The following is a 14,464-nucleotide window of genomic DNA, read 5'->3' as shown; positions in this document are numbered from 1 at the left end:
AAAGCAGCATAGAATTTAACCCATACAACTCCAGTGGTTAAATCCATGTCTTCAGAAGTTATTTGATTGGTGTGGGTGAGAAACAGATCAATATTTAAGTCCTTTTAATCACATTTGAAAGTAGCACGTGGCACCTGTTTAGTTTCACTTTGACATTTGAAAGTGAATGTGGATATTTATAGTAAAAAATTAACTTGATCAAATGTTGATCTGTTACTCACTCACACTTATCATATCACCTCTGAAGACATGGCAACTGGATTACTTTAATGCTGCTTTTATCTATTTTTTTGGAGCTTCAAAGTTCTGGCCACCATTCACTTGCATGTATGGACATACAGAGCTGAGATATTCTTCTAAAAATCTTAATTAGTGTTCAGCAGAACACTGGGATGGCATGAGGGTGAGTAAATTATGAGATAATTTAAATTTTTTGGGTGAACTTTCCCTTCGACCAGAGTCGATCACTTTGTCACATTGTGAGTATTACAATTAAAGTCCAATAAAATGTAGACACAATTTGTCATATGCAAAACATAGCTGAAAAACCTCTGGGAAGTAATTGTGTTGAAAAGGAACTGACAGTATGCAAATATTGTCAACTTGTAAACTTTGGTAACATGTTAAGAAATGTTTGAGGTTAACATCCTGATTGATAACTAACAGGTTTATGACTGTATTTTGAGCTTCTAAAATACTGAGATACTAAGATATGACTCCACGGTTAAACGAATGACTTCTAAAGTGAAACGATCACTTGTGGTGCAACAAATATCAAATTTAAGTACTTTTTTAACTATAATTTTTTAACTATCAATCAGAAGACATTAATTTAATAGCTGGTGTTGAGGATGTTTATGCTGACTGTCTGTTCTTTTTGGAGCTTCAAAGTCGGATCACCATCCACTTGCATACATAAGGACCTACTGTGCTAACATATTTTTTCTATTTTTCTTCAAATGAGTTCTGCTGGAGAAAGAAAATCATACACATCTGGGATGGTATGAGGGTGAGTAAATGATGAGAGAATTTTCATTTTTGGGTGAACTATTCCTTTAACATGCAGAGACAACAATAAGTTTGAGCATCCTGACCAGGCCAACGCAACAGCTTTGGTTCAACCAGTGGCGTGAGTCTAGGGCGGGACTATTTGTCTTATATGGTGGACTGTTTGGCACAAAAATGTCACACTTCACCTTTAACTAATATGAATACTTTCTGATGTTTCTTCTTGGATAAATGATGGCTTTAATTTTATAACTGCAATCATTTATTTAACTTAATTTTGTGTCTTGCGGAACATGGACAAGCAAAATATATATCTGTCAAGAACAGCAAACAGGAAAGGTGAAGAAAAATAGGACATTACATCCAATCAGAAATATTCTTAATAAGGTTAAACATCTATGTTTTTTAATTCCGCTATGCCCTGGATGCATGTTAAAAGAATATTCCGGGTTCAATAAAAGTGAAGTAAAAATACTAGTTACAGTGAAGCACTTACAATAGAAGTGAATGGGGGCCGGTCCATAAACATTAAAATACTCATTGTTTCAAAAGTAAAGCCTCAAGATGTAAACGATACAAAACATGTTAACATGATTTTAGAGTGATAAAATCAATTACTAACCCTTTCAGTGTAAAGTTATAACCAATTTTACATCTTTGTTGCCATGACGACATAATGGCAGAAGATCCGTGATTTTATCACACTAAAATTATCTTGTGGCTATACTTTTACTTTCCTGTAACCGCAATGTTTGCTTTTTTAAAAAAAAAACAGGAACGAGTTTAAATATTTTTTTGTGGTAATCAGCATAATGCCTCATATGCTGTCGATTGAGCTTAACTTGTTTTGAACCCGGAATATTCTTATTTTATCACAGAAATATTAACATATCTGTACGGTTGTTTTACTATCACCACACTTATCAATTTATCTTGTGACACTATTACAGGAAAACTCTTTTAAAAAGAAATTAAGCAAAAAGGTGGCGCGAATGTTAAAATTCTAAAGACCAGTCCGAGCAGAGGAGTTGTGAATGAAGAAGAGATGGAAGAGATAGAAGGAAATGAAGCAGAACAACAACAACCAAAGATGAAGCCAGCAGTGAATTGTTGCCTCCTAAACGTTGAAAGCTGAAACGCAAATCCAAAGTGAAAGAAGAGACTTTGGATCTACCAGGTCCCTAAACCATCTAGAGGTTCTTGTTGTCAAAGACGGATTGCTTAAACTTATGTGTCACTAAAATGAGTGAATTACTGCAGTCTTTTACCCCTTAAGCTCTGAACACACTTATTCACAAGAAAAGAGGAAAAAAGGAGAAGAAAGAAGATAAACTTGCTAAAAACCAAACGAAATAAACACTGAGGAAGTTCTGACTGCTTACACACAGCCGGTTGAGCTTTCAAACACTTTCGGTGAGCATTTGACCAAAATGAGTTCCCTTTAACCTCTATTTTGATCAGGGCTGTTTTTGGGGATAAATTTGGCCTCAAACTTTATACATATTTTAAATAATCTTTTTACATTGTGATTAAAATAATAAAACAAACAAAAACAAGCTATATTTGCTTTATATAGACAGCCCTGATCTGTAGAAATGTAGACTCAATTAAAGTATTTCATTTATCTGTTTCCTGATAGACCTTTACCGAAAAGCAATTTTGGCTCTCAAAGCCTGACAGCAATGTGATATGGGGCACTGAGGAAAAGGATCATGGACAGCCTGTGCCATCACATAGAATGAAGATGGATGGCTTGCAGACATGCTGAACAAATTATCATTGTTTTTACCCACTGGGTCATGTGCTCAGCCAAATAGAGTTACTGTTAATGGTTAGAATTCCAGGGTCATTAATACTTTTGTAATACATGAGATTGTTTTTCTTTTGGAAGCAATTTTTTTATTGTATTAAGAAATCATTCTGGGTAGTATAGAAAACTCTATAGACTGGCTATGATGGTATGAAGCTTTTTATTTTTATCACTGCATTCATTTATTTAGAAATGGTAGATGATGAGCTCCATATGAGTGACTTTTGGACTTTCAAGTTTTTGCATTTGACATAGACCTAAACAGTATTTCATGAATCTGATAAGGGGGTTTACTAAATTATACATTTCAATGACTCATTAAAAATTGTGTTTACAAACTGGGGTTTAACTAAATATTGCCTACCTTGTATATATACTGTATTTCATTTAAATTTTTTACAACATTTTAACTCAATTTGTAACCAATTTTTACTTTTATAGGTATGTATTGGTTTTAAATGTAGGAAAATGCATGATAGGATTCTTATTTCAGTGCACAATCACAAATAATGTTTCCTGAATATATATATATATATATATATATATATATATATATATATATATATATATATATATATATATATATAATTATAATATATATTATATGATTTCATCAAATAATAATAATAAGAAAAACAATTATTTGTACTTTACTATCTTTTGTGGGGCGTTATTCATTGAAATTGTAAAGGAGGTACCTTCTTTTTTTGGGTGAGCAATCCCTTTAAAAAAATATATATTATTTGTATTATTGTCTCACAGACAACATGTTACATAAACTTACTTACATACATGGGGTATACATACAAAACAAACAAACAAAAATTATGGTTTATCTAAAAACCTTTCAAGTATAAGGGATGTTCTTTTGGAGGACATTTTCAGAAGGAAGATAACACAATGTGTAAGTCCATTGCAAAACTTTTTGTATTGGGTTTGAATTTAAGGTACCTTGCTTTGTGGACGCAGTATGCATTTACCCATCATACAAATAAAATGTACCACATTATCTAACTCCTTGTTATCTGTATCATAATCATGAAAAAGAATAATTGGAATAGACAAAAATTACCATCTGGTAAACTGTAAAATATAAAGAGGATGAGATTTGAGACCAAATATTTTTAGAGTAAGGGCAAAAGTAAAATAAATGGGGAAGAGTTTCCTCTTCCAAACAAAACGAGCACATTGGGGAAATTTGGGGACATTTACTCAAGTATTTATTACAAGGGTAATAATGATGAATAATTTTGAAATTAACCTCACTAATTTTACGAAATAAATGTATCTTTGGATACAGACCACATCTTCTGAAATTCACCAGTTAACCATTTGCTATAGCTTTCAGAATATAATTAGCAGTTATAATGTTTCTTATTAAACAGTTAGTACATTTAAGACTCAAAATAGTAATTCCTTTAATAGGTGGAAGAGGAACTTTCCAATTCATTTCACAGTACAATTTGTATAATTTTACAAATAATCAAATTGGGAGGAATACTCAACTTTAACAAAGTCCTGTATTCCATCAACCTTTACTCCACACTTTCTTATAAAACTTGTATATGACTATATTTCCCCATTTTCATTTAACAAATCTGAAATAAAAACAATCTTCTGATTAAATGAAGCTCTTGGGGAGAAAATAGATTTCCAATATGGGGAGAAAATAGATTTTTTTATTTGTATATTGCTTATTCCAGATAATACGAGGTGAAAATATGTGTTTACAGATCAGCTTCCATGCAACAAGGATTGCTTGTGGAAATAATATAACTTGTACATTTAAAATCACATCAAAGTAACAGATGCAGGTTACCACATTTCTTAAAGATCGTATTAGGAATCCAAAGCCAAATTGAGTTCCCTTTTGAGAGGTCTCTCCTATTGCGTAAGTAGCTTACGCTATGGGAAAACTCCGTTTCTCGAGAAATATTGAAGTCTTTATGTAAAACGCATTGCAGCTGCACAGCAGACAGCAATGAGCGAGGCAGCTCGGTCATTGGCTGTGCTGCGGCAACTCGCTCGAACCAATGACGGGCGACTCTGAACGCGCGACCAATGAGCGCTGCCACGCCAGCGCTCAGAGCCCGCCAAGATGGGCGTGGCTAAGGCTATATATTAGGCGCCCCGTCATGAGAGTTCTTTAGATTTAATCTCCTTCAGCAAAGACCTTCTCTTCGCTGGATCCTCCGGATTATTGGAGTCTTTTCGCCCGCCATCGACAAGCCTACAGCAGGACTGCTACAAGGACGCTGGCGCCTTCAGCCGCCTTCAAAGCCTTCTGCTACGCCATCCGGCGCGCATCACCTTGATATCCTTTTACTAAAAGCTACTTTGCAAGTGTTCGCCTCTGCGACGCTTTTTGTCCTTTAGTGAAAGAGCAAATTCACCTCGACAGAGACCCTCCCCTTTCTTCCCCGAAGTTCACGACGAACTCACAAAGTCGTGGAAAGCCCCGCACTCTGCTCGCCTGAAGCCTTCTTTCTCTTCCTCGCTCTCCTCGGTGGACGGCGCGAGAGAAAGAGGCTACGAGGGAACCCCGCCCCTCGAGGAGGCTATGGCCAACCATCTGTGCCCACCCTCCACCGCTGGATGGAAAGCCAAAGCTTCTCATCCATCGAAGCCCTGCCGATCTATCTCAGCTCTTGCCGGTCGCGCATACACCGCCGCCGGCCAAGCTGCGTCAGTGCTTCATTCCATGGCTGTTCTGCAGGTCTATCAGGCCAAACTTCTCTGCACCATGGACGAGTCTGGACCTGAACCTGAGGTAATACTATAAAGGTAGCGCGCGTGCCTGCTGTCATGCATGCACCCCTACACACAAACACTGTATGCATGCCCAAAAACCCCCGCCGCGAGCAGGAGGCTTTATGAAAATGGCGCACGTGCCTACTACGGTATATGCACCCCCACCCATAAACACTGTCTATACAGTTTCAAACATTTCTCCAGCTCATGCTGCGAGCATTACGGAGATAGCGCACGTGCCTGTAATCTCACACGCACCCCTGCACTCGGCACTCAACAAAGCTGCTCAGCGTGCTCCTGCGCCTCTGAGAGCTGTAAGCTCAGTGTTAGCACAAGGCAATTCGCCGGCAGGGCCCATACGTCACTGTGACACGCCCCCAGCCAGCATTCAGCCCATATCTGTGCGAGCAAAAGCCTGGGAAAAAATCTCTGACATGCCGAAATTGGTTTTGAACATATTAAAACACGGTTTCTCGCTTCAATTCGCTCGCAGACCACCCCGCTTTTCAGCGGTGGTCGAGACAAAAGTGAGGAAAGATGTTTCACATGTTCTACGCACAGAGGTGCTCAAACTGATAGAGAAGGGCGCTATAGAAACTGTTCCTCCCTCTATGAGCGAGGCGGGTTTTTACAGCCGCTACTTTCTCGTCCCGAAAAAGGACGGTGGCCTCCGCCCCATCCTAGATTTCAGACATCTGAACAAAGCTTTAATGATTCGCCTGTTCAGAATGTTAACGACCAAACCTATCCTCGTGCAAGTTTGCGCCGGGGATTGGTTTCTATCAGTGGATTTGAAAGACGCTTACTTTCACATTCCGATAGCGCCTCATCACAGGCCATTTCTGAGATTCGCTTTCGAGGGACAGTCATACCAGTACACAGTACTACCATTCGCCTATCATTGGCCCCCGTACATTCACTGAAATGTATGGACGCAGCACTTTCCCCCCTGAGACAGCGGGTAGTGCGAATACTGAATTACCTCGACGATTGGCTAATCCTAGCACAATCAGAGAGTCAGTTAACGACGCACAGATCTTAGATTATCAGCCATCTAGAATGCCTGGGTCTGAGAATCAATTTTGCAAAGAGCGTGCTATCCCCCAGCCAGAATCTCTTTTCTGGGAATAGTGCTAGACTCAGTGCAGATGACGGCGCGCCTCTCATCAGAGCGTATTCGGCGCCTCGCTATTCGGTGCCTTGCAACATCATTCAGAGCGGGCGCGCGCGCCCCGTCAAACAATTTCAAAGGATGCTCGGTCTCATGGCCTCGGCATCAGCTGTACTCCAGCTAGGATTGTTGCACATGCGTCCTCTCCAACGCTGGCTCAAGAGCAGTGTCCCCACTCACGCGTGGCGCTCGGGCCACTTTTTAATCAGAGCGAATCACGGCTGTATAAAAGCCCTGACGCCCTGGAAGGCCGTCGACTGGTATCAAACCGGCGTGAGTCTGGGCGTGAACACACGGAGAAAAATTATCACGACAGATGCCTCCAAAATAGGATGGGGGCTCTTTACGAGGGCAGGCCTGTCTCCGGTTTTTGGTCAAACCCGAAAAGCGCCTACATATAAACTGTCTGGAAATGAAAGCGGTCGCCTTGGCTCTCAGAGCCCTGCTTCCGCACCTGAAAACTAACACGCCCTGGTCCGAACGGACAACATGACGGTAGTATCGTATATAAATCGCCAGGGTGGACTCAGGTCAAGCTCCCTGCACTCTATGGCCAGGGAGCTCATCTTATGGTCACAGCACAACCTGCGCCGCTGAGAGCAGCGCATGTGCCAGGCGCCCTGAACCAGGGAGCGGACATGCTGTCCAGAGACAAAGTTCTCCCAGGATAATGGTCTCTCCACCCCTGACGGTTCAGTGGTTATGGCAAACCTTTGGCGAGGCAGAGATCGACCTCTTCGCCTCCAGGGAAAATGCGCACTGCCCTCTTTTCTTCTCAAAGAGCACGGACGCTGCCGCCCAAGTCTGGCCGAGCCGCCTCTTGTATGCTTTTCCCCGATCGCGATGCTACCTCAGGTCATCAGTCGGATCAGGGAGGTGAAATGTGCAGTGCTCCTGGTAGCCCCATTCTGGAAGAACCAGACGTGGTTTCCAGAACTGATGCAGATGATGCAATCTGCCCCATGGCCGATTCCGTTGAGGCTGGACCTCCTCAGGCAGGCCAACGGGATGATTCTTCATCCCCGCCCCAATCTGTGGGCCCTTCATGCATGGCCCCTCAACGGGTTCCAGAGAACCTCCCCAGCGGAGTGTTGAGAACCATCACTGAGGCGCGAGCGCCCTCTACGAGGCGCTTATATGCCCAAAAGTGGAAAGTGTTCAGTGACTGGTGTGATACCAAGAGCTTGAACCCCAAATCGTGCGAGATACCAAGTGTACTCGCCTTTTTGCAAGAGCTGCTGGAGGTGGGCCGCACACCCTCCACGCTCAAAGTCTACGTGGCTGCCATAGCGGCATCACACAATCCTGATAAAGGACGCTCATTAGGGAAAAACGACCTAATCATTTGTTTCCTAAGAGGCGCTAGGAGGATGAACCCTCCTCGCCCCCCCCTCGGTACCAATCTGGGACCTGGCCACGGTCCTGGACGCACTCAAGAGTGCCCCGTTCGAACCTCTCCGAACCGTGCACCTTAAACAGCTCTCGCTCAAAACTGCGCTCTTGCTGGCACTCGCCTCAGTCACGAGAGTGGGCGACCTGCACGCGCTGTCATCAAGCGCTGCTTGCTTGGAATTTGGACCTAATGACTGCAGAGTTGCCCTTAGGCCAAAGCACGGGTATATTCCTAAAGTGCTCTCCACACCCTTCAGAGTACAGGTGATATCTCTGGCAGTGCTATCGTCTCCAGCAGACGAAAGTGACGCTAATTTACTCTGCCCGGTCAGGGCGCTCAGAGTATACTTGGAACGTTCTGCCCCGTTCAGACAGACGGAACAATTATTCGTATGCTTTGGCGGCCGCACTAAAGGTCTCACAGTTTCAAAGCAAAGAATATCGCGCTGGATAGTAGATGCTATAGTGCTGGCTTATGAAGCCAAGGGCCTTCAATGCCCCTTAGGCGTCAGAGCTCACTCTACGAGGAGCATGGCCTCCTCGTGGGCGTGGTCGAGTGGGATACCCATTGAGGATATTTGTGCGGCGGCAGGCTGGGCCTCGCCTTCGACATTTATCAGGTTTTATAACCTACAGGTCCCCTCATTGCATTCCAACATTCTATCAGCCTGACTGTAGTATGGACTGGAGTACGTATATGCTGAGCATTATCTCCTCCCTTATAAGGTCCATCTCTGACTGACTTAGAGAGTTTTTTATGCATATCAGTAAATAGAAAAATCAGTATAAGATATGTGCTTGTGTTTTTACAATGAGCGCCCCACCATGGGCCACCTTGGGGCAAAGGCGCTCTGTATTATCCCATTATATAGCTCGCCGTTGGCCGGCTCGTTGAATAATCACTTTGCTTTAAGGCTCAGGCATCTGCCTCTGGCTTTATAGATCGAAGTCAGCACGCACAGCGTTTTGCATGGTGTTCCCATAGCGTAAGCTACTTACGCAATAGGAGAGACCTCTCGAAAGGGAACGACTCGGTTACTAACGTAACCTCGGTTCCCTGAGAGGAGGGAACGAGTATTGCGTAAGCTGCCGTGCTTCTGCTTGGTCAGTCGCTTCAGTCGATTGAACCTAAAGAACTCTCATGACGGGCGCCTAATATATAGCCTTAGCCACGCCCATCTTGGCGGGCTCTGAACGCGTGGGCGTGAAGCGCGCTCATTGGTCGCGCGTTCAGAGTCGCCCCGTCATTGGTTCGAGCAAGTTACCGCAGCACAGCCAATGACCGAGCTGCCTCGCTCATTGCTGTCTGCTGTGCAGCTGCAATGAGTTTTACATAAAGACTTCAATATTTCTCGAGAAACGGAGTTTTCCCATAGCGTAAGCTACTTACGCAATACTCGTTCCCTCCTCTCAGGGAACCGAGGTTACGTTAGTAACCGAGTCGTTTCCACTGACACTTTTTAGCCAATTAATAAAACAAATCTGGTTAAATGTATGAAAGTTTAAGGCATGTAGACCTCCTTCTAAATATGGCTTAATAAGTGGCTTTCTATTAATGTATTCAACCTTGTTTTCCTAAATTAATTTAAAGAGAAGCGAATATATTGCTTTACAAGAGAATGAAGTACCTGGTTGTGTTTAGAAAAGAACCGTCGGGCTGTGGAAAGTCTCGCGAGAGTCGCATGTGACATTCATACTGTTTATTGTGTTACTCACGGAAACCCTATGCATACCCCAAAAATAACACTATAAATCAGTGATTGTAGATTTACTTAGATAACAACCGCGTTTTTCCCAGAGGAGAGAGCGTAATGGCCACCTAGACAGTAAGTCAGTGTTTGCGGATTCCATACAATTGAATGGGTAGAGCCGTAAACTGACACATACCTGTCGCAAAATTGTCCGCGTTTTCTCTTACAAAGCAAGTTTATCGTAGTAAATTCCACACATAGACCTAGTTCATTCCAAAAGTATTGTTTAGTGTAAAATATGTTGACTTTTTGTTGACAGACGCTCAATTCATTACGTGATAAACTGTTTCCTCACAACAGCAGTTTATTCAGCACTCTGAAGCATCTATTGGCCTATTGTCTCCCCACCAATGTACCGCCCATAGAATGTCTAGCCAATATTTATAGGATCGCCGAGTTATGCTATTTTATGCTAAACTTGTAGGCTCTAAGGCTGTACGGGCTCTGCCCTAAACCTAACCATAACTTTAACAAATGCGATTCTCGCGAGGTCTTGCTAGTCCGACGTTTCCACTATATGCATCATTTGATATTCTACAGCGCGCTCTAGTGGTGATTCTTATTACTATACCTGGGCGACATGCAGCCATATTGAGAAAGGTATACAGTAGCTGCAGACGTTGCTCAAAAATCAAGTACGTTAATGGGTGTTTTCAAATCTGTGGGCGTTTTCAAACCGGGATAGGCGTTTCTAAACTATCCAATGAAAGTAGGGAATCGCAATGTAGTAATCAGTGGGCGTTTCCAAACCAGGATGGGCGTTTCTAAACTGTCCAGAAAGAAAAAAAGGAAGGAATCTCAATGGTTTGAAAATGCCCACTGATTGGGAAAAGCCCATTTGTGTTACGCAGAGACAAAAGCCTTCCAAAGATCGCCATTAAAGAAGAAGAAAGCTGTCTTTATTATTGTCACACATTATACCTTTGCATATATACAGTGAATTTCTTTTTTTTTCACACATCCCAGCTAAGCTGGGGTCAGAGTGCAGATGGGGTCAAGGGCCTTGCTCAAGGGCCCAACAGTGGCATCTTGGTGGTGTTTGGAGCTTGAACCCCTGACATTCTGGTCAGTATCCCAGAGCCTTAACTGCTGAGGCCCCACTGCCCCATCAAAGATATAGGAAGCCCATAACCTTCCCTAACCTTTTTCGTAGCTGAAAGTGACGCCCCCTTTTGGAGTTGTTGCAGCCCCTTTTTTGGAGTAACTCCGCCCTATTTAGGAGATCCCGCCCATATTTGGAGATCTCTGGTCTACAGCTGTACCTACTTGGCCATATTTAACTGTTCTAGAGTCCTTCCCCACTTCAGCATTTAAAGCAGGACAGAGAAGAAAGCTGGAGCGGGGCAGCGGATGCCAGACGAAAGGAGACTTTACCGAAGATGGCCACGCCAAGAACAGTAACCATTGTTGCCCTATCCTTCGCACTGGGTCTCTTTTTCGTGTTCATGGGCACGATTAAACTCACGCCAAGATTAAGCAAAGATGCATACAGTGAGATGGTAAGAGATCGTCGTTTTGGAAGCACCGTAATATGCAAATGAAGCCATTTTAGCTGCAGCAACCAGAGGCATTGTTTTTTGGATGGGGTGCGAATATAACTGGGTATTTTTCATTGTCTGTTAAAGGTCTGGGCATGTTATAGGATCGTAGCATGATCAAACATGTTCAATCTTTTCATTCTTCATTTTCACGATTAAGTTGAATATAAATCAAGCCTTATTCTAGCGATGATCTAAAATATAATAAGGACATAGGCCTAATTCGATTGTTGATCTTTAACGGGATTGTGTAAAATAATGAAACAACTGGAGCAGTTGTGCAGTGAATAATGTACACAGCCGCAACATTGCTTCAAATAGGCCAATTGTGACATCACAATGCGATCTTTACGCATCATATTTACTTCACAATAAATAGAAAAAACGCTTTAAAAATTTGGTGATATTTTAGTGTCAAAACAATCCTTTGTAGCAGCCCGTTTTAAAGCTATGGCGACGCTACAATCAAATTTAATATTCCATCTGCAGGTGCAGCAGCAGCAGCTGTGCTGATGCCATAGGCACATTCGAATTTTGAACTGAATTTCAAATGACAAAATTATATTTTCATATGTTTGAATATCTTCCTGAAAGGTCCTTTTTTAAACAAGATAATTGGTTTTGTAATTTTTTTTTATGTGATTATGATAAAATGAGTCCTGGCAAAGTCATAGAAGCAGTGGGCATGTGCCATTTGTACAGTACATTTGACTGCATCCAAATCTGTGCCCAACTCGTAAGTGTCCTTGAATGTTCTTGTATACGATCTTGACAATGTTTTTGTTTACTTTACAGAAAAGAGCATACAAGAGTTATGCCAAGGCCCTTCCAGCATTGAAAAAAATAGGTGTTTCGTCTGTTCTTCTGCGCAAGATTATTGGTACTCTTGAAGTGGGATGTGGAGTGGTTTTGACCCTAGTGCCAGGGAGACCAAAAGATGTGGCCAACTTTATTCTGCTGCTGGTCATACTAGCAGTGCTTTTCTTCCACCAGCTGGTTGGAGATCCACTAAAACGCTATGCCCATGCCCTGGTGTTTGGTATTTTGCTGACTTGTCGGCTGCTCATTGCTCGCCAGGGTGAGGACCGGCCTGAGAGGGAGGAGAGACGAGAGGAGCAGATCAATGCTCAGGAAAAGAACAAAGTCAAAGTTTCTTAGCTCCACAATTTTCACACTGAGCACCTGGCAGCATATCCCTATATGTTTCTCTGGATAGATGAGATTGTGCAAAAAAAAAAAAAAGACAGTAGCCCCAAAAGGTGATTTCTGTCACTCACATGTCAGCAGTCCGAAAATCAGTTCTTCGTTTATGTTACCTTATGTCTTCTGACTTGAAAGCTCTTATTTAAATACAAATCTTCACATTGGACAATCACCATTGTGGCAACTGTTTTGGCTGTGGTTCTGCAGCAAATTATTAAACTATTGTCATTCCCTGCTGTAATTTGAATGCCTTCATTGAACAATATTATAAGACATGCCACTTTTAAGATCATATTGTGATACAGGTAGCTTCAAATGCTGACATTTCTCATTTTATGATGTTTTATTTACTTTCTGAACTACTGTAGGTTGAAACCGGTTATACAGATCCATTTATGCTAACATAAAGGGTTTTTGTTAAAACATTCAATCGTTAAGAGTATGAAAATTCCCACCAATCATTTAATATGATTTAATGATAATTTGAGAGCTCACACATGATCTGCAAATAAATTTTATTCTTCAGTTTTACCTTGCCCATGAGTCAAAGCCTTTTCCAGGTCCTCAAATTCTGTCATAATAATCATCAAAAATGAAAACATAGACCAAGTTAGTTCAGATATATTTGATATATTTTATTTATGTAAAAGTTCTGCATATTTATTGTAATGTATCTGTTTTATTTATTTACACAAGGACATTTTGAAATGTTGTTTCTTTTACTGAATCAGAGTTTCTAGCTGACACATGAAATTGTCCAATAAAACTCTTATCCTTGACTGGGTGCTTTCTTACTCCTTATAAGAAATATAATCTATTAGAGAACATGGATTTGGATTTTTACTAGGATGCAGAAAAGCAAGTGCGAGAACTGAATTGTGCAATATTAGTTCACAAATTACTGTATGGGTCATGTTGCACTTTTGACTGTGAGAAGTACTCTGATATATTTGTGCATGCAGTTGCTGACAATAAAACCTCTATGAATTTTACCATTCAGTTCAATGCTTTACCATGGATGGCAGTTTAAAAACATAAAAATCTATTTTACCAACAGTATTACCTGTACAAGCATCTTGATATCTAGACCAAACCAGACTGTAAATGTTGGTCAATCATATTTATGCTAATACAGTTTGTGTGATATACTGCATTTTTAAGATCACTGCAATGCAGACCAGTCTTACAAATTAAAAAATATTAATTTTGAATCCACCACAAAGAATTGTGAAAAAGTATGTTCAACTGTATTTACATGAATGTTATTATTTTTGTATAATTAAGAGTTTTTTGCTTTAATATAACCCTTTAAATACTAGCATCTATATTTATCAAAGCAAGTAAGCTCATTTTGTCTAATGTCCTACAAATCGAAATCAACAAATTTATTTGTATGATTAAATTCACAAATGTTTGCAAACATCATCTCTATTTGAAAAGCGGATGTTCTGGATTTCTACTGTGATATGGTGGGTTACATTTCCTTCATTTAACATAATGAATTTTAATTTATTATCAGATCCCTTCTACCCCTGCATTGCATTATACATTAATAATATTATATACAAATTGATCTTAAACCTCACAGTCAGTGTGATTAGACCTCAGTTTAGCTGTTTTTTTTTTAGTTATTTAATACATATAATTTATAGTTTGATATAAAACTTAAGCATAAATTATGTCGAACAAGTAAGGTTTATTTCATGTTTAAATAACTGAAATAGCACAAACATAATGAATGAGCTATGAGACAAAAAGTTACTTTAATCCAGGGGGCGCAATAGCCTCGGGGTATTTTCTTATCTAATGAGGAACGTATGATCAGCTGTCAGTAGGTGGC

At 41.0% G+C, this 14,464-nt stretch overlaps 1 protein-coding gene across 1 annotated transcript; it reads left to right on the top strand.

Annotated features, from left to right (window-relative positions):
* The first annotated feature begins 11,145 nt into the window (after positions 1–11,145).
* LOC127659644 (novel acetylcholine receptor chaperone-like) lies at positions 11,146–13,488 on the top strand. The gene is made up of 2 exons (XM_052149553.1): positions 11,146–11,382; positions 12,217–13,488. The coding sequence occupies exons 1-2, from the start codon at positions 11,263–11,265 to the stop codon at positions 12,577–12,579; spliced, it is 483 nt and encodes a 160-aa protein (XP_052005513.1). The 5' UTR covers positions 11,146–11,262; the 3' UTR covers positions 12,580–13,488.
* Positions 13,489–14,464: the final 976 nt, after the last annotated feature.

Source organism: Xyrauchen texanus, chromosome 19 (genome assembly GCF_025860055.1).
Source record: "Xyrauchen texanus isolate HMW12.3.18 chromosome 19, RBS_HiC_50CHRs, whole genome shotgun sequence".
NCBI classification, from domain to species: Eukaryota; Metazoa; Chordata; class Actinopteri; order Cypriniformes; family Catostomidae; genus Xyrauchen; species Xyrauchen texanus.
This window is presented reverse-complemented; position numbering and strand designations above follow the sequence as displayed.

Coding starts and splice junctions, on each gene's coding strand:
- LOC127659644 (XM_052149553.1), top strand. CDS start 11,263: ATGGCCACGCCAAGAACAGTAACCATTGTTGCCCTATCCTTCGCACTG. Junction 11,383..12,216: donor AAGATGCATACAGTGAGATG/GTAAGAGATCGT, acceptor TTTACTTTACAG/AAAAGAGCATACAAGAGTTA.